This window comes from Mustelus asterias, chromosome 9 (assembly GCF_964213995.1).
Source record: "Mustelus asterias chromosome 9, sMusAst1.hap1.1, whole genome shotgun sequence".
Lineage (NCBI taxonomy): Eukaryota > Metazoa > Chordata > Chondrichthyes > Carcharhiniformes > Triakidae > Mustelus > Mustelus asterias.
The window spans coordinates 116,143,252-116,166,572 of NC_135809.1; the positions used below are offsets into that span (position 1 = coordinate 116,143,252).

General features: G+C 53.1%; 1 protein-coding gene across 1 annotated transcript in view; it reads right to left on the bottom strand.

Annotated features, from left to right (window-relative positions):
* The window catches only part of hipk3a (homeodomain interacting protein kinase 3a), a 50,567-nt gene that overhangs the window by 22,823 nt on the left and 4,423 nt on the right, over nt 1-23,321 (bottom strand). The window contains exons 4-9 of the mRNA XM_078220921.1: nt 15,168-15,327; nt 12,734-12,857; nt 12,192-12,313; nt 8,419-8,543; nt 6,473-6,640; nt 953-1,255 (exon numbers count right to left, since the gene is read on the bottom strand). Coding sequence (XP_078077047.1) covers nt 953-1,255; nt 6,473-6,640; nt 8,419-8,543; nt 12,192-12,313; nt 12,734-12,857; nt 15,168-15,327 — 1,002 coding nt within the window. The remainder of the gene's footprint in view (nt 1-952; nt 1,256-6,472; nt 6,641-8,418; nt 8,544-12,191; nt 12,314-12,733; nt 12,858-15,167; nt 15,328-23,321) is intronic.

Consider the following 23,321-nt stretch of genomic DNA (forward strand, 5'->3'; position numbering starts at 1 on the left):
CCACAACATTTAAATAAAAGCGAGGAACATAATGATAAAGGAAGTGAGTTGCCTGGTGGGTGGGATTGCAGGGTCCCATGAGGCACAAGCTGTAGCTTTCAACTGTCCGAACCACAATCAATAAAACAAAGGGCCATTCAGCAAGAAAGACTCAGCAGTCCCCGAATGGTGACCTGGTCTCTGTTTAGCCTTTCATTGTTTGCAGAGGCTTTGTGTGTGCCTGCATACACTGCGGAGAAGAGATGGGTTAATTGTTGTGGCGTTATATTTTTAAACCACAGGGTGGCATACAGTGTCACCATCTTCACAAACTGCTGAACAAATTTAACTCTCGAGGTCTGATGGAGTCTGCATTTTGTGAGGCTTGGACGATTGTGTTTTCCGATCGAGTGAGTGATATGCAAAGGACAGCCATTTGTGAAAATCCGCTAACTTCAAATGTTATTCACAGTGGGCTTGAACATAGTCCAAAATTTATGAAACTAATTGGATAGTTCTTTCAAATTGCCGGCAGAGGCACCATGGGCCAATGGCCTCCCTCTGTGCTCTGTGATTTTACAATCTAATCGAGGTGTGCAATATGTTAACGGAATTTAACAAGAGTAGATATGGAGAAAGTATTTACTTTGGTGGGAGACTCCAGAACAAGGGGAGATAACTTTAAAATCAGAGCTTGGCCTTTCAGGGATAAAGTCAGAAAGAACTTTTCCACACAAAGATCAGCGGAAATCTGTAACTCTTTCCCAAAAGGTTGCAGATTAATTGGATCTTTCAAAACTGACAGTGTCAGATTTTTCTTAGGTAATGTACAACAAATGTTGGCAAATGGAGTCTAAATTTGTGATCTGACTGGCAGAAACACGCTTGAGGGGCTGAATGGCCTCGTTCTCCTATGTCTAATGTTACGAGCGCACATTGAATCAGAAGCACAGATTGTCTTTCGAAGACTCACTCTTCTGGTGAGTGGCTCTGGGAAGCCTCCTCATCGTCCGTGTCGCTGCTGATGGTGATGACACTGACGGCAGGGCTTGGGGAGTCAGCAATTATGATGGTCTGGCGTTGCTTGTTGGCGATCAGATTGCCATCCAGGTCCTGCCCCACTGAGCCCTCAAGGCAACAGCCCTCTCCATTCTTCCCACTGTGATTGTCCTGTGCTGCTGGGCAGCCTTCTGACTCGCCGGTCTTTGGACTGTTGGTGATCTTTGGAGACAGTGGCGCAGAGTCCTGCAGGTTATTGTAGTGTGATATATTGCTCCTGGCAGGAAACAATAAAAAAAGAACAATGTTGAGTACAAACTGAAGGGGCTGTGTCCACCTGAGCAAGTTAATGCATATCTATGCTCTTCACAAATGTCAAGAGGCTTGCAGTCTGCTCCCTTAATCTTCCAGGACTTCCTAACAGAGGTCCTGGACTTTATAAATAGACCACAAAAGTATCTTTATGAATCATTGTTGGGCCACACTGGGATATTGCACCCAATCCTGGGTACCACACTTCAGGAAGGAGGCCAAGACATTGGAGCGGGTGCTGAGACGATGGATCAGAATGGTACAAAGGTTGAGGGCCTTCAGTGATATGGAGACATTAGAGAAGCTGGAATTGTTCTACTTAGAAGAGGCTAAGGGGAGATTTAATAGAGGTGTTAAAATAACGAATCGTTTTGATTGGGTAACAAGGGGAAAACTATTTCCTTTGGCATGTGGGATGGTAATCAGAGGGCATGGATTTAAACTAATTTGCAAAATCACTAGAGTGGAGATGAGGAGAATGTTTTTACACAGCGAGTTGTCTTCTGTCTGAAAGAGTGGTGATAGCAGACTGTACAGTCCATTTCTGAAGGGATTTGAATAAATGTTTGGAAAGGAAACATTTACAGGGCTATGGGGAAACAGCAAAGGGAGTGAGAGTAATCAGAGAACTCTTTCAAAGAACCAGCACATGCAGAATGGGCCGAATGGTCTCCTGCCCTATATGATTTTAAGTGAGTTCTGACAGATTTCAAGTGGGTAACAACACTCGCTGATCAGGCAAATTTGATGTTCGATATTCCAGCCTGTGCAGCAGACACCCCCAAGCTCAGCACTGTTTCAATGTTCAAACTAAAGTACATTTTTGAGGTGTGCCAAGGAAGGCACATTGATTTAGCGAACTGCTGTGTTGGTCATGCCCTTAGAGAAAAGTAGATACCATTTATAAAATCATGAAAAATTTGTAAAACAAGAGGCGGCCACTTGGCTCTTCACATCTGTGCCAGCTGGAAAATGCTCTTGGTCCATCGCACTGTAGATTACAGCAATTCAGGTGCGTATCTAAATACTTCTTAAATGCAATGAGAGTTTCTGTCGCTACCGCCTTTTCAGGCAGTGAAATCCAGACTCACACCACACTCTAGGTGAAAAAACATCTCAACTCCACTTCTGCCGATTACTTTAAATCTATTTAAATCTACTTTAAATCCATGGCCCCTGGTTACTTTTCTATCTGCTGAAGGAAATAGGTTCTTCCTATCCACTCTATCTCGCGTCCTCGTAATTTTATACACCTCAATTAAATCTCCCCTTGGCCTCCTCATCTGTTCTAAAGAAATTTGACATTCTTGTATCTGTTCTGATGAAAAGCCATGGCAGCGTGTCTCTTTTTTCAGCAATAAACTTAAATATACTAAAGGTAGGGACTCAGGGTTGGTGTGTTGCCTACCAGGGGCTGGGGTCCGGGATGTGTCTGACAGGGTATTCAGGACTCTTAGGGGGGAGGGAGATAAACCACAAGTTATTGTACATGTGGGGACACACGACATAGGGAGGATAGGGGAAGGGGATATTAGGCAGGGATTTATGGAGTTGGGGTGGAAACTAAAGGCCAAGACTGACAGAGTGGTTATCTCTGGACTCTTGCCTGTACCACGGGATAGTTTAGAGAGGAATAGGGAGAGGGAAGGTTTGAATTCATGGCTGAGGGGATGGTGCAGGAGGGAGGGGTTCAGGTACTTAAGCAATTGGGGCTCGTACTGGGGAAGGTGTGACCTCTATGAGAAGGATGGTCTACACCTTAATCAGAAGGGGACCAATATCCTGGGGGGTAAATTTGCTAAGGCCATGCAGGGAGGTTTAAACTGACTCGGGGGGGGGGGTGAGGGATCCTGAGTAGTGGGGCTGAAAGTGAGGGATGCATGGATGGGGACTGCAATGCACGGCATTGCAGAGGTGGGGTGGAGCAGGGTTTGAAATGTGTATACTTCAATGCCAGGAGTATTCGCAATAAAGTGGGTGAACTTGCAGCGTGGATCAGTACCTGGGACTTCGATGTTGTGGCTATTTCAGAGACATGGATAGAGCAGGGGCAGGAATGGATGCTGCAGGTCCCGGGGTTCAAATGTTTTAGTCGAAGTAGGGAAGGAGGTAGAAGAGGGGGAGGGGTAGCATTATTGGTCAGAGATTGTATCACAGTGTCAGAGAGGAGGTTTGATGAGGACTTATCTGTTGAGGTAGTATGGGCGGAGATTAGAAATAGGAGAGGAGAGGTCACCCTGTTGGGAGTCTTTTATAGACCTCCTAAAAGTTCTAGAGAGGTTGAGGAAAGGATTGCGGAGTCAATCCTGCTTAGGAGTGAAAGTAATAGGGCAATTGTTATGGGGGATTTTAACTTGACTAATATTGACTGGAATTGTTATAGCTCTAGCTCGTTAGAGGGGTCAGTTTTTGTTCAAAGCGTGCAGGAAGGTTTTTTGACTCAGTATGTAGACAGGCCAACTAGAGGTGAGGCTATATTGGATCTGGTGCTGGGAAATGAGCCAGACCAGGTGCTAGACTTGGAAGTTGGTGTGCATTTTGGTGATAGTGACCACAATTCGGTTACGTTCACCTTAGTGATGGAAAGGGATAGGCATGAACCTCGGGCCAGTGGTTTTAGCTGGGGGAAGGGTAATTATGAGGCTATTAGGAGAGAATTAGGAAACATAGGTTGGACTAGGAGATTACAGGGACTGGGAACGTCCGACATGTGGAGTTTTTTCAAGGAGCAGCTACTGCGAGTCTGTGATAGGTATGTCCCTGTCAGGCAAGGAGGAATTGGTAGGGCTAGGGAACCGTGGTGCACCAAAAAAGTTTCTTTGTTGGTTAAAAAGAAAAAGGAGGCTTATGTTCGGATGAGACGTGAGCACTCGGGTAGTGCACTAGAAAGCTTTAGATTGGCTAAGAGGGAGTTGAAGAGCGAGCTTAGAAGGGCTAAAAGGGGACATGAGAAGACTTTGGCGGATAGGGTTAAAGAGAATCCTAAGGCGTTCTATAGGTATGTCAAGAACAGAAGGTTGGTTAGGGCAAGTTTAGGGCCAGTTATAGATGGCAGAGGGAAGTTATGTGTGGAACCGGAGGAGATTGGTGAAGCATTGAACCAATATTTCTCTTCGGTGTTCACGCAAGGGGACATGAATATAGCTGAGGAGGACACTGGGTTGCAAGGGAGTAGAATAGACAGTATTACAGTTGATAAGGAGGATGTGCAGGATATTCTGGAGGGTCTGAAAATAGATAAATCCCCTGGTCCGGATGGGATTTATCCAAGGATTCTCTGGGAGGCAAGAGAAGTGATTGCAGAGCCTCTGGCTCTGATCTTCAGGTCGTCGTTGGCCTCTGGTATAGTACCAGAAGATTGGAGGTTAGCGAATGTTGTCCCATTGTTTAAGAAGGGGAACAGAGACTTCCCCGGGAATTATAGACCGGTGAGTCTCACTTCTGTTGTCGGCAAGATGTTGGAAAAAATTATAAGGGATAGGATTTATAGTTATTTGGAGAGTAATGAATTGATAGGTGATAGTCAGCATGGTTTTGTGGCAGGTAGGTCGTGCCTTACTAACCTTATTGAGTTTTTTGAGAAAGTGACCAAGGAGGTGGATGGGGGCAAGGCAGTGGACGTGGTATATATGGATTTTAGTAAGGCGTTTGATAAGGTTCACCATGGTAGGCTTCTGCAGAAAATGCAGATGTATGGGATTGGGGGTGATCTAGGAAATTGGATCAGGAATTGGCTAGCGGATAGGAAACAGAGGGTGGTGGTTGATAGTAAATATTCATCATGGAGTGCGGTTACAAGTGGTGTACCTCAGGGATCTGTTTTGGGGCCACTGCTGTTTGTAATATTTATTAATGATCTGGATGAGGGTATAGTTGGGTGGATTAGCAAATTTGCTGATGACACCAAAGTCGGTGGTGTGGTAGACAGTGAGGAAGGGTGTCGTAGTTTGCAGGAAGACTTAGACAGGTTGCAAAGTTGGGCCGAGAGGTGGCGGATGGAGTTTAATGCGGAGAAGTGTGAGGTAATTCACTTTGGTAGGAATAACAGATGTGTTGAGTATAGGGCTAACGGGAGGACTTTGAATAGTGTGGAGGAGCAGAGGGATCTAGGTGTATGTGTGCATAGATCCCTGAAAGTTGGGAATCAAGTAGATAAGGTTGTTAAGAAGGCATATGGTGTCTTGGCGTTTATTGGTAGGGGGATTGAATTTAGGAGTCGTAGCGTTATGTTGCAACTGTACACAACTCTGGTGCGGCCGCACTTGGAGTACTGTGTGCAGTTCTGGTCCCCACATTACAGGAAGGATGTGGAGGCTTTGGAGAGGGTGCAGAGGAGGTTTACCAGGATGTTGCCTGGTATGGAGGGGAGATCCTATGAGGAGAGGCTGAGGGATTTGGGATTGTTTTCGCTGGAAAGGCGGCGGCTAAGAGGGGATCTTATTGAAACATATAAGATGATTAGAGGTTTAGATAGGGTGGATAGTGATAGCCTTTTTCCTCTGATGGAGAAATCCAGCACGAGGGGGCATGGCTTTAAATTGAGGGGGGGTAGTTATAGAACCGATGTCAGGGGTAGGTTCTTTACCCAGAGGGTGGTGAGGGATTGGAATGCCCTGCCAGCATCAGTAGTAAATGCGCCTAGTTTGGGGGCGTTTAAGAGATCCGTAGATAGGTTCATGGACGAAAAGAAATTGGTTTAGGTTGGAGGGTCACAGTTTTTTTTTAACTGGTCGGTGCAACATCGTGGGCCGAAGGGCCTGTTCTGCGCTGTAATGTTCTATGTTCTATGTTCTATACTGATGCAGCCTTGAAGTAAAATGGCTTGCATTTGACAAAGTAGGGCAGAAATGAGAATTTTCAGCACAGCACAGGTCCATGCCAGTGTTTATGCCCCAAAGCAACCTCCTCCCATCTTAATTTAATCACCATTTCCTTATACTCCTTTCTTCCGCAAGTTCTTATCCAGCTTCCCTTTATATGCATCCAAGTTAGTCACCTCAACCACTTCTTGTGATTGCAATTTCTGCATTTTAACCACTGTCAGGGTAAACGGTTCTCCTGAATTCCCCCCTGCTGGATTTATTGACAGCAGTCTTACACTGGTGGCCTTTTGCTAAAGCCAGGACACCTTGTTATAGACTGAGGTGCTTCTCTGCCATTTGAAAGCCTACCCGTCACTTACCTCTTCTGACAGTGCTTATTTCTCTTCCGGTTAGCTGCAGAGGGCTGAGCCCAGATCACCTGGGCTATTCCCACACTGATGGGATTCGCGGCTGAAAGTGCCATTTGGTTGGTTAAAAGATGCTGCGGCAACATGGAACTGTAATGGCTGCCAGGGGCATGCACCTTCCTGTGGGGAAAGAAGGAAACACACTGGTCACTCATAGGCACAAGGAATAACATGCATCGGCTTAGCAAACCTAGAGACTGAATGCTTAACGCAGTGGGACAATAGTTCTCCATCTAAGAATGTGAATGGACTCAAACCCATGTTCAAACAGGGGAGGCAGCAATGTTAGCCATGTTAATGCTCAAATGCTCGTCAAGTTATATTGGTAACAATCAAAGGACAATGACCAGAATATGAATGAATGGGTAATATTCTATTTCCAGTCCTTCAATCTAAATTAGAATACAGTGCAAAAGCAGAGAACCAGAAAGGGTAAGTGAATTGTAAGCAGAAAGAGTTTTTGAGAGAAAGAAAGCGAGAGCGAGAGAGAAAGTGGGAAGAGAGAATGAAATAGAAAGCAAGGGAGAAATAGGAGAGTTTAAATAGGGAGAAAGGATTTGTCACAACAGTGTATAAAATGCTTGTTTACTTCTATGACCCATGGTAAATGCGAGGCAACATTAATTTAAACAGACTGCTTTTATGAATGATAATTAAAACTGAAATAAACAGACAAGTTAAATGCAACAGGAAGAGAGCAGCTGCAATGTTTGTTTATTCCAAGCAGGAATCTCAAAGCGTGGCCCAGGTGATGACCTGTAAGCCAGTCTGGGATGCGCTACCTTTTAGCACTGTTAAGAATTCCAGGGCAAACATGAGTTACTCTAATCCCATTAACGACACCAACAACTAACTTTACACAAAGGTCCCCTGAATTATGAATTGCAACATGGTGTAACGCAGTCATGCACTGCTACTATACACCGTTTAGATTCCACACGCTGCTGAGAGATGGGGTACCAAGCACCAATGACCCATTTTCACCAGTCGGCACTGCAGGTGCTGATTGGCCCTGTGCTGTTTGCGACTATTGAGCTCCGGATACAATGCCTGGCATTCTGTACTAGCCCAGGGTACAGCTTGAACATGCACTCACTGGGCCAGTTGATCATCATTCGAGATTCCCTGTTTTGATAAGGCAATCAGCACCAAAACTCTGACCTTGTGGATCTTTTGAATGATACTAACAGCCATTGGTATTCCCTGGAATTTAGAAGATTAACGGGTGATCCAATTGAGGTGTTTAGGAATTCAATTGGATATATGGAGAGAAAGTCTTCCCTTCAGTTGCAGACATTCCAGAGTAAGTGGGCATTAACTTAAAACTAGAACTAGGTCGTTCAGGAGAAAGGAAGGAAACATTTCTTTACACAAAGTGATACATTTTTAGTTGGGTAAAAGCATTAAAAGTTATAGAACAAAGCTGGGTATTATAGAATCCCTACACTGCAGGAAGAGGCCATTTGGCCCATCGAGCCTGCACCGGGCAACAATTTCACCCAGGCCCTCTCCCCGTAACCCCACATATATACCCTGCTAATCTCCCAGACACTTAGGGGCAATTTAGCATGGCCAATCAACCTAATCCACATATCTTTGGACTGTGGGAGGAAACCGGAGCACCCAGGAGGAAACCCACACAGACATGGGGAGAATGTGCAAACTCCACACAGACAGTGACCCGAGGCCAGAATTGAACCTGGGTCCCTGGCACTGTGAGGCAGCTGTGCTAACCACTGTGCCGCAGTTAAGATACATATCCGCCCCGATCTAAACGAATGGTGGAATAGGCTCAATAGCTTACTCTTCCTCCCCTGTTCCTGCATTTTCAGTATAATGAGAATATAAGACAAACTACTTTGCTACCCCATACTCCTTCTCTCTTGCATCTTACATACCCCCAGTCGCCCAGTCTCTGTGGACCAGCCACAGTATCGGATGGCAGTGATGTCGTGGAGGGTGCCATAGGTGTCACTTGCTGCCAGGTAGGGACCAGTAATTGCTGGCTTCGACTAGACCATGCCTACAACAATTAAAACACAGCTTTTCATACATTCAAAACAACAGCAATGACAAATGGCATGTGAACATATAAATATACCTTTAACAACCTAAGGTACGTCAAAAGAGCATTGTTATTCAAATGTTGATACAAAACCATATAAAATTACTATAATGTTTGGTAAAGGAGGTAGATCTTAAGGAGCATCTTAAAATGGGAGAGACAACTTTTAAAAATTCTTTCACGGGCTGTGAGTGTCACTAGCTCAGTCAGCATTTATTGCCAATTCCAAAACACCTTTGTGAAGGTTGTGGTGAGCTGCCTTCTTGAGCCGCTGCAATCCATGTGGTGAAGGCACAATCACAGTGCTATCTGGGAGGTACCCAGCAACAGTGAAGGGATGGTGATATAATTCCAGGTCAGGATGGTTTGTGGCTTGGAGGAGAACATGAAGGTGGTGATGGTCCCCCCCGCATCTGTTACCCTTGTCCTTCTAGATGGGAGAGGCATGGGTTTGGAAGTTGCTGTTGAAGGAGCTGTGGTGTGTTGTTGTAGTGCATCTTGTAGATGCCACACACAGTTGCCACCGTACACAGATGTTGGAGGGAGTGGATGGGGTGCCAATCAAACAAACTGCTTGTACACAGTGGTGTTGATCTTCTTGAGTGTTGTTGGAGCTGCTCTTGTCCAAGCAAATGGAAAACATTCCATCATATTCCTGACTTGTGCCTCGTAGATGGCTTTGGGGAGTCAAAAGGTGAGTTGCTCTCCACAGAATTCCCAGCCTCTGACCTCTTCTAGCAGTCACAGTATTTATATGGCTGGTCCAGTTCAGCTTCTGGTCAATAGTAACCCCCAAGACATTGAAAGTGGGGGATTCAGTGATGGTGATGCTACTGTATGTCAGGGGGAGATGGTTGGATCCTTTCTTGTTGGAGATGGTCACAGTGTGGAACTTGTGGAATGCGAATGTTATTTGCCAGATATTAGCTCAAGCCTAAATATTGTCCCAATTCTTACCGTATATGTACATGGACTGCTTCGGTATCTGAAGATTGCAAATGCTGAAGCTCGTGCAATCATCAGTGAACATCCCCACTTCTGACTTGATGATGGAGGGAAGGTCAGTGATGAAGCAGCTGAAGATGGTTGGGGCTAGGACACTACCTTAAGGAAATTTTGCAGTGATGTCCTGGGATTGAGCTGATTGGCTTCTGACAGCCATAACCATCTTCCTTTCTGCAAGGTATGACTCCAACCAATGGAGAGTTTACTCTGATTCCCATTGACTCCAGTTTTGTTAGGGCTCCTCGATGCCATGCTTGGTCAAATGCTGCCTTGATGTCAAGGGCAATCATTCTCACCTCTGGAATTCAGCTCTTTTCTCCTTGTTTTGATAAAGGCGTTTATGACATCAGGAGCTGAATGGCCCTGGCGGAACCCAAACTGAGCATCAGTGAGCAGGTTATTGCTGTATAAGTATTGCTTGATCGCACTGTCGACACTTTCCATCACTGTGCTGATGATCAGGAGCAGACCGATGGGCAGTAATTGGCTTGATTTGTCCAGCCTTTGGCAGATAGGCTATGTCAGGACAATTTTTCACATTGTGGGTAGATGCCAGTGTTGTAGCTGTACTGGAAAGGCTCGGCTAGGGACGCGGCAAGTTCTGGAGCATACTCGAATATTGTCAGTCCTTGCAATATCCAATGTCTTCAGCCATTTCTTGATATCATGTAGAGTGAACTGAATTAGCTGAAGGACTGGGATGTGATGCTGGGGACCTCTGGAGAAGGCTGAGATGGATCATCCACTCGGCACTTCTGGCTGAAGATTGTTGCTCATGGTTCAGCCTAGTCTTCTGCACTGATGCGCTGGGCTCCCCCATCATTGCGGCTGGTGATATTTGTAGATCCTCCCCCTTATGATTAATTGTTTAATTTTCACCACCATTCACGACTGGATCTAGCAGGACCGTAGATCCATTGGTTGTGGGATCACTTAGCTCTGACTATTGTATCTGCTTTCACTGTTTGGTATGCAAGTAATCCTGTGTTGTAGCTTCATCAGGTTAACAACTCACTTTCAGGTATGCCTGATGCTGCTCCTGGCATACCCTCCTCTACTCTTCATTGAATGATGATCCCCCCAGCTGAACGGCAATGGTAGAGTGGGAGATGTGCCGGGCCCACAAGGTTACAGATGGTGGTGGTACACAGTTCTGCTGCTGCTGATGGACACCCGGTTTTGTATTGCAATGCTTATATTATCGGGCCAACGATCCAGTGATGAAAATGAGAGACGTGCAAGGTCCTAGATTTGGGAGCACAGAAACCTCTGAAAGTGGTAGGATTTGGGAGATGGCAGAAATAGGGAGGGGTGAGAGCATGGAGGAACGTGCAAACAAAGATGAGAATTATAAAACCACGAGCAAGACAAGAGCCGTGATTTTCTGGCCGGTTTGTGTCTGGTGCAGGTTGCGTTGGGGTGGCACGGGGTCAGAGAATTACAGGGGAGAGGCCTTTTGCATTTAGCACTGGCGTGAACCCACTTGGGATTCTCCCAGCCACCACGCCTGCATGTAATCTGCTTCCTGCCCTCAGCATATTTAAATGAGCATTTACATATGCTTTGTCTGCTTCAAGCCGATTCTCCCAGCTCCCGGGATTCTCCGACCCATGGGTGTGGTGGGAACCCAGCGAGAATCACTACTGGTCTCCACAATCACTGTGATGGCCACACCAGGGAGTTCAGAGGCCATTGAAGCCCCCGGGTGATCGCGTGCATAGATGGGCAGTGCCAACCTGGCAGTGCCAACTGGCATCAGGCAGTGCTAAGGGGGTGGGGCCTGAGGTGGGTCATGAAGGGGGTGGAGCATGAAGTGGGGGGGGGGGGGGTGCATGAAGGGGGACCCATTGGGAGGACCCCAATGCCAGCAATCTCTGTTGGGGAGAGTGGGTTGGTGGACTGGGGAGGGGTGGGGGGGGTGATTCCCGATGTTTAGGAAAGGAGGAGGCTTTAAAACCGGTGCCCGATCTCGGTGAAGCCGGACTTGCCGGCATGTTTAGGCCCTTGCCTCGCTCAGAACCAGTGCAAAAGCTGCCCCTCTCCCAAAAAAATGACTAAGTGTGGTAAAATTGCGATCTGATTCGTGCCGGACATGCTGGCATGGTTTTCTCGCCCAAAATGAAAGAGTCATTTTTTAAAGAAAATTCTACCTCAGAGTTTAAATGGTACTTGTAAAAAATAACTTCCATTCGTGAGATGTGGAAGTTGTTGGCAAGGCCAGTACTCATTTCTCATCGTCTGGTTGCCCTTGAGAAGGTGACAATAGTTTATGCAAATGACTGGGCTGCTGAACCAATTGATTGGGCAGCTTAGAGCCAACCACATTTGCTTTCATCTGGAGTTACCTATAGGCCTCGACTGGATAAGAGCGCCAAGTTTCCTTCCTTAAAGGACATTAGTAAACCAGTTAATTATAAACCTAAAATATGCACCAAAGTTGTGTAGTTTGAACCTAGAGACTTCTGATTCAGAGATGGGGGTGGGTGCTACCCACCTTGCCAAACCTGCTACTTATGAAATGCGGATTTATTTTGAAAGGCAGGTGTGATTTTAGCACCTGAGGAAACTTGCTTCCATATAACCTGAACAGAAAGCACAAACCTGTGTCAAAACTCCAGGCCTCAGCTGAAGTGGCTGCATGGTAGGTGCCTGTGTAACAAGAGGCACTGTGTTGTCCATTCGAACAGAGAATCCTGTGTGTTTACCTGGGTTAGTTGGGATGCCTGCAGGTAGAAGAACAAGGGGAGTAAGACTATCTCTTCTATAGGCACAACAGCCCGACAGGTCACAGCCTGACATTTCACTCGAAGCTGAACCACCATCTCTTCCAACCCACGTGTAACTTTCTTACTGGCCTGCCCTTCCTACTCATAGCATTCCTAACCCACCACATAGAATCAGAAGGCAGAGGGAGGCCAATCAGCCCATCATGTCTGTGCTGGCTCTTTCAAAGAGCTGGTCCCACTCTCCCTGCACTTTCTCCAAGAGCTCTGCAGGTTTCAAGTCTATATCCAATTCATATATTAATATTTAATCTGCTTACACTGTGAATAACAAGATTACTGTTGCTTTCTGAATAACTTTAAAATTCAGAGTACTTGAGCATTCTGATCTAGCACGCAGTCACTGTTTCTCCCTCGTACCTTGAAGTGTGGGTGGGCACAGGATGAGAGTTTGCTGGAAAGACTCGTTGCACCCAAACTGAGTAGTCCCTGGCTGCAGTGGTATCCCATGGTGCATCAGGGAAGGTCCAGTCGGTGGTATATGCTGAATGAACACAGTACAGCATCAGTGTCACAGTCTCAAAACTACACAGCACCAATGTTTTCATAAAGCTTCCGTGTGCTGTGGACCACAGCTCAAAGTTTCATACACAACAGACAACTGAAGCAGAGATGCTCCTCACGACAACTCAACACGTGTATACCCTTACGCCCTGCAGTGTATGTTAAACCTCTGAGCTGCTCACACGTTTGAATAATAGCTGAGTGACTCATACCAGCCACACAGTTGCTCATGTCAACAAGGGTGTATCTGTTTATGCTTGCCCATTGCTTCGCTACCCTTTAATACAATGTTACCTCTCCAGTAACCAACACCACTCACCATTGGTCGAAAGCAAACTTGTTTCGCTGCCGCCATTTGAACTGGGGATTAAAATACAGCAAGTTCATTGGTTAGTTCATCACCTTTCCGTCTAACCAGGCAGGACCAAGGACCTGTCCAACAGGAACCTTGAAAGGGCGGCACGGTGGCACAGTAGTTAGCACTGCTGCCTCACAGCACCAGGGACCCGGGTTCAATTCCGGCCTCGGGTCACTGTCTGTGTGGAGTTTGCACATTCTCCGTGTCTGCGTGGGTTTCCTCTGGGTTCTCCGGTTTCCTCCCACAGTCCAAAAGACGTGCGGGTTAGGTGGATTGGCCATGCTAAATTGCCCCTTAGTGTCAGGGGGAACTAGCTTGGGTAAATGCATGGGGTTATGGGGATAGGGCCTGGGTGGGATTGTGGTCGATGCAGACTTGATGGGCCGAATGGCCTCCTTCTGCACTGTAGAGTTCTATGATTCTGTCTCTGCTCAGTAATGGTACAGTGGCTGTATTAACTGCCAGTCACCACAAGGTAGTGCTGTTGAGTAATGTACGGATAATTCTCACGTTGTTTTAAAGCAGTCTCTTGAGTAATGGCCATCTCTTCTGCCACTCAAGATACTAATGCTGTTTCATGTTCAGTTGTTGGTTTCACTGTATCTGAGATAAGAGTTTTACAGCCAGTTTTAGGATCAAGCAACAACAAATTGTGCCAATATAGCATCTTTAACGCAGAATAATGTTCTAAGGTGTTTCTCACAAAGATTAGACACCGAACCCCGTGCGAAGATAATGGAACAGGTGGCCACAAGCTTGGTTTCAAGGCACGTCTTAAAGGATGAAAGAGAGAGAGAGAGAGAGAGAGAGCGGGAGAGGTTAAGGGAAGGAATTCCAGAGCTTAGGGTCTGGCAACTTACAGGCATGGCTGCCAGTGCTGCAGTGCAGAAAATCAGGGGTGACTGCAGTGATCGGTCGCAGGGCTGAGGGAGGCCACAAGAGTTATGAATCATAGAACCCTACAGTGCAGAAAGAGGCCATTTGGCCCATTGGGTCTGCACCGACCACAATCCCACCCAGGCCCTACCCCCATGTCCCTACATATTTCACCCGCTAACCCCTCTAACCTACGCATCTCAGGCCACTAAGGGGCAATTTTAGCATGGCCAATCAACCTAACCCGCACATCTTTGGACTGTGGGAGGAAACCGGAGCACCCGGAGGAAATCCGCGCAGACACGAGGAGAATGTGCAAACTCCAGGAGAATGTGCAAACTCCTGGACTTCAAGTTAGAGAGTAAAGCAATTATTTACTGAATCTTCCTGGGCTGTTGGCCGAGTGAATTCGGAAAATTCACAAGTTTCTGCCAGAAAGGGAAAGTATGAAGCATTGGCAGTGATTCAATTAGGGGTTCATAGAGCTGTGGGCCTCACCCAGTTAGATTAAACACTGTGAGGATTGAAGGAGGATTGCCTTCCGTTCAACCCTAAGGACCAGCTGGGGACAGCTGTGCAGATGAGGCTTTGGAGGGGGTGGGGGTTATGGTTAGGGTTGCGGGGGTGGGGGGGGGTCGATGTCTGACTTTGATGACCTGTTGAACTGGTGCAGCATCTCTCCGAGGGGATGAGTGGTAATGCAAAGCCAGGGGTATGCAGGAGAAAAAAAATCTAGGGCCATGCCAATCCGTAATTCCGGAGCCATCACAGGAAGGGCCAGTTGGTCCAAAACGCAGTCATGACTTCTGAACCTTGCTCTGTTTCAAATGGTTTGCCAAATTTTCCTTGAAGCCTCTCTCCTTCAACCACTGTGCAAAGATATTTCTAATCGAAACTACTCATTCTCTTGTCGCAGTCATTTTAAATCACTGCCCCCACTCTCTTCCACCACCGACTCATCCACTACTCCACAACGCCCCCCCCCCCCCGCCCCTTCCCTCACACACACACACACACCCAACAAGTTCTTGACTGAAAGGCAGACTTTCTCCTTACCTGGCTATGTACAGAGCCCATTTTATTGAAAGCCATGCTCAGATTTGTGGCATTGTTTGAGGCTATGGGTCTCATAAATGGCATCTTATTGCGGTTTATTACATCGTACAGGTTTGGCCTCCATCTGCAAACATCCATTATGTGGAAACAAGACTTGACGCTGCGGGAAAAATGTAAACAACCCAGAGGTTATTTGCAGGAATCACAATTTTCAACTTTTGCACTGTGATTAGAATCACAGGTGTGTTTACCACACAGAAGACAACCATTCAGCCCATTGAGTCTGTTCCAGCCCTATGCTAGAATAATCCCATTGCCCTGCGCTCTCTCCTTATAGGCTTGCAGCATTCTCTAGCTCAAGCATGATCCTTTCTTCCACACAGATTGAATACCTTTGTGTACCCAGATTGAAGTCCAAAGATGTGCAGGTTAGGTTGTTTGGCCATGCTAAATTAATCCTAGTGTCAGGGGGATTAGCAGGGTAAATGAGGGGTTACAGGGATAAGGCCTCAGTGGGATTGTGGTTGGTGCGGACTCAATGGGCTGAATGGCCTCCTTCTGCACTGTAGGGATTCTATGATTCTACCTCAACTGGAATGATGCAGCAAGAGTTGTTTCTCTGCCAGCAGACCACCAGCTCAGTGAGATTCTTCACCTCCTTATTCTAAGTTTGTCTATTTATTAATGTCACAAGTAGGCTTTCATTAACACTGCAATGAAGTTACTGTGAAAATCCCCCAGTCGCAACACTCCGGCACCTGTTCGGCTACACTGAGGGAGAAATTAGCATGGCCAAAGCACCTAACCAGCACATCTTTCGGACTGTGGGAGGAAACCCGGAGGAAACCCACGCAGACACAGGGAGAACATGCCGACTCTGCACAGACAGTGATCCAAGCCGGGAATCGAACCCAGGACCCTGGCATTGTGAGGCAGCAGGCAGCTAACCATTGTGCCATCGTGTCGCCCTGTCTCTGCTGAAAGGTACGCAGACTCTCCCAACTGTTTCTTTTGGGAAGGGTGACATGCTGCGACTCGATATGTAAAGGCAGAGGCAGGAAATGGAGGAAAGGATAAAAGGAGTGAGGCAGGGAGAAGAGCAGAGGGATAGGGAGGGGAGGAATGGGATAAAGAGGCGAGGAGAGAGATAGAGAGCAGAGGAGTGGGATAGGGAGGAGGGGGATAGGGAGGGGAGGAGTAGGATAAAGAGGGGAGGAGTGGGATAAGGAGGGAAGGAGAGGGATAGGGAGGGAAGGAGAGGGATAGGGAGGGAAGGAGAGGGATAGGGAGGGAAGGAGAGGGATAGGGAGGGAAGGAGAGGAATAGGGAGGGAAGGAGAGGGTTAGGGAGGGAAGGAGAGGGACAGGGAGGGAAGGAGAGGGATAGGGAGGGAAGGAGAGGGATAGGGAGGAAAGGAGAGGGATAGGGAGAGGAGGAGAGATAGAGAGGGGAAGAGTGGGACAGGAAGGGAGGGGTGGGACAGGGAGGGGAGGAGTGGGACAGGGAGGGGAGGAGAGGGACAGGGAGGGGAGGAGTGGGACAGGGAGGGGAGGAGTGGGACAGGGAGGGGAGGGGTGGGACAGGGAGGGGAGGGGTGGGACAGGGAGGGGAGGGGTGGGACAGGGAGGGGAGGGGTGGGACAGGGAGGGGAGGGGTGGGACAGGGAGGGGAGGAGGGGGACAGGGAGGGGAGGAGGGGGACAGGGAGGGGAGGAGGGGGACAGGGAGGGGAGGAGGGGGACAGGGAGGGGAGGAGGGGGACAGGGAGGGGAGGAGGGGGACAGGGAGGGGAGGAGGGGGACAGGGAGGGGAGGAGGGGAGGAGGGGGACAGGGAGGGGAGGAGGGGGACAGGGAGGGGAGGAGGGGGACAGGGAGGGGAGGAGGGGAGGAGGGGGACAGGGAGGGGAGGAGGGGGACAGGGAGGGGAGGAGGGGGACAGGGAGGGGAGGAGGGGGACAGGGAGGGGAGGAGGGGGACAGGGAGGAGAGGAGGGGGACAGGGAGGGGAGGAGGGGGACAGGGAGGGGAGGAGGGGGACAGGGAGGGGAGGAGGGGGGCAGGGAGGGGAGGAGGGGGGCAGGGAGGGGAGGAGGGGGGCAGGGAGGGGAGGAGGGGGGCAGGGAGGGGAGGAGGGGGGCAGGGAGGGGAGGAGGGGGACAGGGAGGGGAGGAGGGGGACAGGGAGGGGAGGAGGGGGACAGGGAGGGGAGGAGGGGGACAGGGAGGGGAGGAGGGGGACAGGGAGGTGAGGAGGGGGACAGGGAGGGGAGGAGGGGGACAGGGAGGGGAGGAGGGGGACAGGGAGGGGAGGAGGGGGACAGGGAGGGGAGGAGGGGGACAGGGAGGGGAGGAGGGGGACAGGGAGGGGAGGAGGGGGACAGGGAGGGGAGGAGGGTGACAGGGAGGGGAGGAGGGGGACAGGGAGGGGAGGAGGGGGACAGGGAGGGGAGGAGGGGGACAGGGAGGGGAGGAGGGGGACAGGGAGGGGAGGAGGGGGACAGGGAGGGGAGGTGGGGGACAGGGAGGGGAGGAGGGGGACAGGGAGGGGAGGAGGGGGACAGGGAGGGGAGGAGGGGGACAGGGAGGGGAGGAGGGGGACAGGGAGGGGAGGAGGGGGACAGGGAGGGGAGGAGGGGGACAGGGAGGGGAGGAGGGGGACAGGGAGGGGAGGAGGGGGACAGGGAGGGGAGGAGTGGGACAGGGAGGGGTGGAGTGGGACAGGGAGGGGAGGAGTGGGACAGGGAGGGGAGGAGTGGGACAGGGAGGGGAGGAGTGGGACAGGGAGGGGAGGAGTGGGACAGGGAGGGGAGGAGTGGGACAGGGAGGGGAGGAGTGGGACAGGGAGGGGAGGAGGGGGACAGGGAGGGGAGGAGGGGGACAGGGAGGGGAGGAGGGGGACAGGGAGGGGAGGAGGGGGACAGTGTGGGGAGGAGGGGGACAGGGAGGGGAGGAGTGGGACAGGGAGGGGAGGAGTGGGACAGGGAGGGGAGGAGTGGGACAGGGAGGGGAGGAGGGGGACAGGGAGGGGAGGAGGGGACAGGGAGGGGAGGAGGGGGACAGGGAGGGGAGGTGGTTGACAGGGAGGGGAGGAGGGGGACAGGGAGGGGAGGAGGGGGACAGGGAGGGGAGGAGGGGGACAGGGAGGGGAGGAGGGGGACAGGGAGGGGAGGAGGGGGACAGGGAGGGGAGGAGGGGGACAGGGAGGGGAGGAGGGGGACAGGGAGGGGAGGAGGGGGACAGGGAGGGGAGGAGGGGACAGGGAGGGGAGTAGGGGGACAGGGAGGGGAGGAGGGGGACAGGGAGGGGAGGAGTGGGGCAGGGAGGGGAGGAGTCGTGCAGGGAGGGGAGGAGTGGGGCAGGGAGGGGAGGAGTGGGGCAGGGAGGGGAGGAGTGGGGCAGGGAGGGGAGGAGTGGGGCAGGGAGGGGAGGAGTGGGGCAGGGAGGGGAGGAGTGGGGCAGGGAGGGGAGGAGTGGGGCAGGGAGGGGCAGGGAGGGGAGGAGTGGGGCAGGGGGGGAGGAGGAGGGAGGAGTGGGGCAGGGAGGGGAGGAGTGGGGCAGGGAGGGGAGGAGTGGGGCAGGGAGGGGAGGAGTGGGGCAGGGAGGGGAGGAGTGGGGCAGGGAGGGGAGGAGTGGGGCAGGGAGGGGAGGAGTGGGGCAGGGAGGGGAGGAGTGGGGCAGGGAGGGGAGGAGTGGGACAGGGAGGGGAGGAGTGGGACAGGGAGGGGAGGAGTGGGACAGGGAGGGGAGGAGTGGGACAGGGAGGGGAGGAGTGGGACAGGGAGGGGAGGAGTGGGACAGGGAGGGGGAGGGGAGGAGTGGGACAGGGAGGGGGAGGGGAGGAGTGGGACAGGGAGGGGGAGGGGGAGGGGAGGAGTGGGACAGGGAGGGGGAGGGGAGGAGTGGGACAGGGAGGGGGAGGGGAGGAGTGGGACAGGGAGGGGGAGGGGGAGGGGAGGAGTGGGACAGGGAGGGGGAGAGGAGGAGTGGGACAGGGAGGGGGAGGGAGGGGGGGGAGGGGAGGAGTGGGACAGGGAGGGGAGGAGTGGGGCAGGGAGGGGAGGAGTGGGGCAGGGAGGGGAGGAGTGGGACAGGGAGGGGAGGAGTGGGACAGGGAGGGGAGGAGTGGGACAGGGAGGGGAGGAGTGGGACAGGGAGGGGAGGAGTGGGACAGGGAGGGGAGGAGGGGGACAGGGAGGGGAGGAGGGGGACAGGGAGGGGAGGAGGGGGACAGGGAGGGGAGGAGGGGGACAGGGAGGGGAGGAGGGGGACAGGGAGGGGAGGAGGGGGACAGGGAGGGGAGGAGGGGGACAGGGAGGGGAGGAGGGGGACAGGGAGGGGAGGAGGGGGACAGGGAGGGGAGGAGGGGGACAGGGAGGGGAGGAGGGGGACAGGGGGGGAGGAGGGGGACAGGGTGGGGAGGAGGGGGACAGGGAGGGGAGGAGTGGGACAGGGAGGGGAGGAGTGGGACAGGGAGGGGAGGAGTGGGACAGGGAGGGGAGGAGTGGGACAGGGAGGGGAGGAGGGGTACAGGGAGGGGAGGAGGGGGACAGGGAGGGGAGGTGGTTGACAGGGAGGGGAGGTGGTTGACAGGGAGGGGAGGAGGGGGACAGGGAGGGGAGGAGGGGGACAGGGAGGGGAGGAGGGGGACAGGGAGGGGAGGAGGGGGACAGGGAGGGGAGGAGGGGGACAGGGAGGGGAGGAGGGGGACAGGGAGGGGAGGAGTGGGGCAGGGAGGGGAGGAGTGGGGCAGGGAGGGGAGGAGTGGGGCAGGGAGGGGAGGAGTGGGGCAGGGAGGGGAGGAGTGGGGCAGGGAGGGGAGGAGTGGGGCAGGGAGGGGAGGAGTGGGGCAGGGAGGGGAGGAGTGGGGCAGGGAGGGGAGGAGTGGGGCAGGGAGGGGAGGAGTGGGGCAGGGAGGGGAGGAGTGGGGCAGGGAGGGGAGGAGTGGGGCAGGGAGGGGAGGAGTGGGGCAGGGAGGGGAGGAGTGGGGCAGGGAGGGGAGGAGTGGGGCAGGGAGGGGAGGAGTGGGGCAGGGAGGGGAGGAGTGGGGCAGGGAGGGGAGGAGTGGGGCAGGGAGGGGAGGAGTGGGGCAGGGAGGGGAGGAGTGGGGCAAGGAGGGGAGGAGTGGGGCAGGGAGGGGAGGAGTGGGGCAGGGAGGGGAGGAGTGGGGCAGGGAGGGGAGGAGTGGGGCAGGGAGGGGAGGAGTGGGGCAGGGAGGGGAGGAGTGGGACAGGGAGGGGGAGGGGAGGAGTGGGACAGGGAGGGGGAGGGGAGGAGTGGGACAGGGAGGGGAGGAGTGGGGCAAGGAGGGGAGGAGTGGGGCAGGGAGGGGAGGAGTGGGGCAGGGAGGGGAGGAGGGGGACAGGGAGGGGAGGAGGGGGACAGGGAGGGGAGGAGGGGGACAGGGAGGGGAGGAGGGGGACAGGGAGGGGAGGAGGGGGACAGGGAGGGGAGGAGGGGGACAGGGAGGGGAGGAGGGGGACAGGGAGGGGAGGAGGGGGACAGGGAGGGGAGGAGGGGGACAGGGAGGGGAGGAGGGGGACAGGGAGGGGAGGAGGGGGACAGGGAGGGGAGGAGGGGGACAGGGAGGGGAGGAGTGGGGCAGGGAGGGGAGGAGTGGGGCAGGGAGGGGAGGAGTGGGGCAGGGAGGGGAGGAGTGGGGCAGGGAGGGGAGGAGTGGGGCAGGGAGGGGGGCAGGGAGGGGAGGAGTGGGGCAGGGAGGGGAGGAGTGGGCAGGGAGGGGAGGAGTGGGGCAGGAGGGGAGGAGTGGGGGCAGGGAGGGGAGGAGTGGGGCCAGGGAGGAGTGGGGCAGGGAGGGGAGGAGTGGGGCAGGGAGGGGAGGAGTGGGGCAGGGAGGGGAGAGTGGGGCAGGGAGGGAGGTGGGGGCAGGGAGGGGAGGAGTGGGGCAGGGAGGGGAGGAGTGGGGCAGGGAGGGGAGGAGTGGGGCAGGGAGGGGAGGAGTGGGGCAGGGAGGGGAGGAGTGGGGCAGGGAGGGGAGGAGTGGGGCAGGGAGGGGAGGAGTGGGGCAGGGAGGGGAGGAGTGGGGCAGGGAGGGAGGAGTGGGGCAGGGAGGGGAGGAGTGGGGCAGGGAGGGAGGAGTGGGGCAGGGAGGGGAGGAGTGGGAAGGGAGGGGAGGAGTGGGACAGGGAGGGGAGGAGTGGGACAGGGAGGGGAGGAGTGGGACAGGGAGGGGAGGAGTGGGACAGGAGGGGAGGAGGAGTGGGACAGGGAGGGGAGGGGAGGAGTGGGACAGGGAGGGGGAGGGGAGGAGTGGGACAGGGAGGGGGAGGGGAGGAGTGGACAGGGAGGGGGAGGGGGAGGGGAGGAGTGGGACAGGGAGGGGAGGGGAGGAGTGGGACAGGGAGGGGGAGGGGGAGGGGAGGAGTGGGACAGGGAGGGGGAGGGGAGGAGTGGGACAGGGAGGGGGAGGGAGGGAGGGGGAGGGGAGGAGTGGGACAGGGAGGGGAGGAGTGGGGCAGGGAGGGGAGGAGTGGGGCAGGGAGGGGAGGAGTGGGGCAGGGAGGGGAGGAGTGGGACAGGGAGGGGAGGAGTGGGACAGGGAGGGGAGGAGTGGGACAGGGAGGGGAGGAGTGGGGCAGGGAGCGAGGAGTGGGGCAGGGAGGGGAGGAGTGGGGCAGGGAGGGGAGGAGTGGGGCAGGGAGGGGAGGAGTGGGGCAGGGAGGGGAGGAGTGGGGCAGGGAGGGGAGGAGTGGGACAGGGAGGGGAGGAGTGGGACAGGGAGGGGAGGGGTGGGACAGGGAGGGGAGGAGTGGGACAGGGAGGGGAGGAGTGGGACAGGGAGGGGAGGAGTGGGACAGGGAGGGGATGAGTGGGACAGGGAGGGGAGGAGTGGGAAAGCATAGAACTATAGGAATATACAGTGCAGAGAGGCCATTCAGCCCATGTATCTGTACCAGCCCATAGAAGAGAAACTATCCTTTCATTTTTACCCCGCTTCCCAACACCTGATCTGTAGCCTGGCAGATGACAGCATTTCAGATGCAGATCCAGGTAACTTTTAAATGAGTTGAGCGTTTCAATCACAACCACCAAATGAGGCACCATCCTCTGGGTGAAAGGTTCTTCCTCATGTCCCTTGTAACCCTTCTACTAATCACTTTAATTCTATGCCCCCTGGTAATTAACCCCTTGGCTAGGGGGAAACAAGCCTTTCCTGTCTGTGCTGTCGAAGCCCCTCATCATTTTCTCCTCAATTTGGTCACCCCTCAGCCTCCTCTGTTCTAAAGAAAACAACCCCAGCCTATCTGATCTCTCATCGTGGCTGCAATTTCCAAGCCCTGGAAACATTCTTCCAAATATCCTCTGTCCTTCCTGTGATGTGGTGGCCAGAACTGTACACCAAATTCCAGCTGTGGTCTAACCAGTGTTTTATATAGTTCATTGCACATCATTGTACGTAGGGGTGGAGTGGGATAGGGAGGGGAGAGGGAGTAAGGAGACGTGCAGGAGATGACGTGGATGAGAGAGTGCAGGGCAGGGAGAGGAAGGGTGGAAAAAAAGGGAGGAGGATTAATTTGTTAAATTTATCAAACATGGTATTGCGTCCCTCAGAAACACCTTAAGGTGCTTTGCATGCAATAAAGTAATCTGAACTGCAGTATTATATGAGTGAACACAACAGTCCTTTTACAATAAAAACAGAAAATATTGGAAAAACTCAACAGGTCTTGCAGTATCTGTGGAGAAAGAAACCTAGTTAATGATTTGAATCCAATAAAGAAGAGTATTGGACTCAAAATGTTGGATGGAGTTTTCCCAAAAAGTTTCTAGGTGTCAGAAGAGTGTGAAAATGGGAATCCTCCATGCCAGTCCTTCGGGCGAGCTCAGCACTGCAATATTCCGGCACTCTGTCACTTTCCTTGACAGCTGGGAGCTTTGCTGGTGGGTTGGGGGTGGGTGGGCTGGGGCAGGGGGGATCCTCCAGACACGAATCAGATTTTTGGCCTCGCATGCTAACTCCCCAGCTCATCACGCTGATCGACCGACATGGCGCGCCAGTAAGATTGCGCCGGTTAACTCTGTTTCGCTCTTCGCAGATGCTGCCGCACTTGCAGAATTTTTGCAACCTTTTCTGTTTTATTTCAGAATTCCAGCATCCGCAGTGTTTTATCTGTCCCCCTTTTTGCAGTGTGAGATTT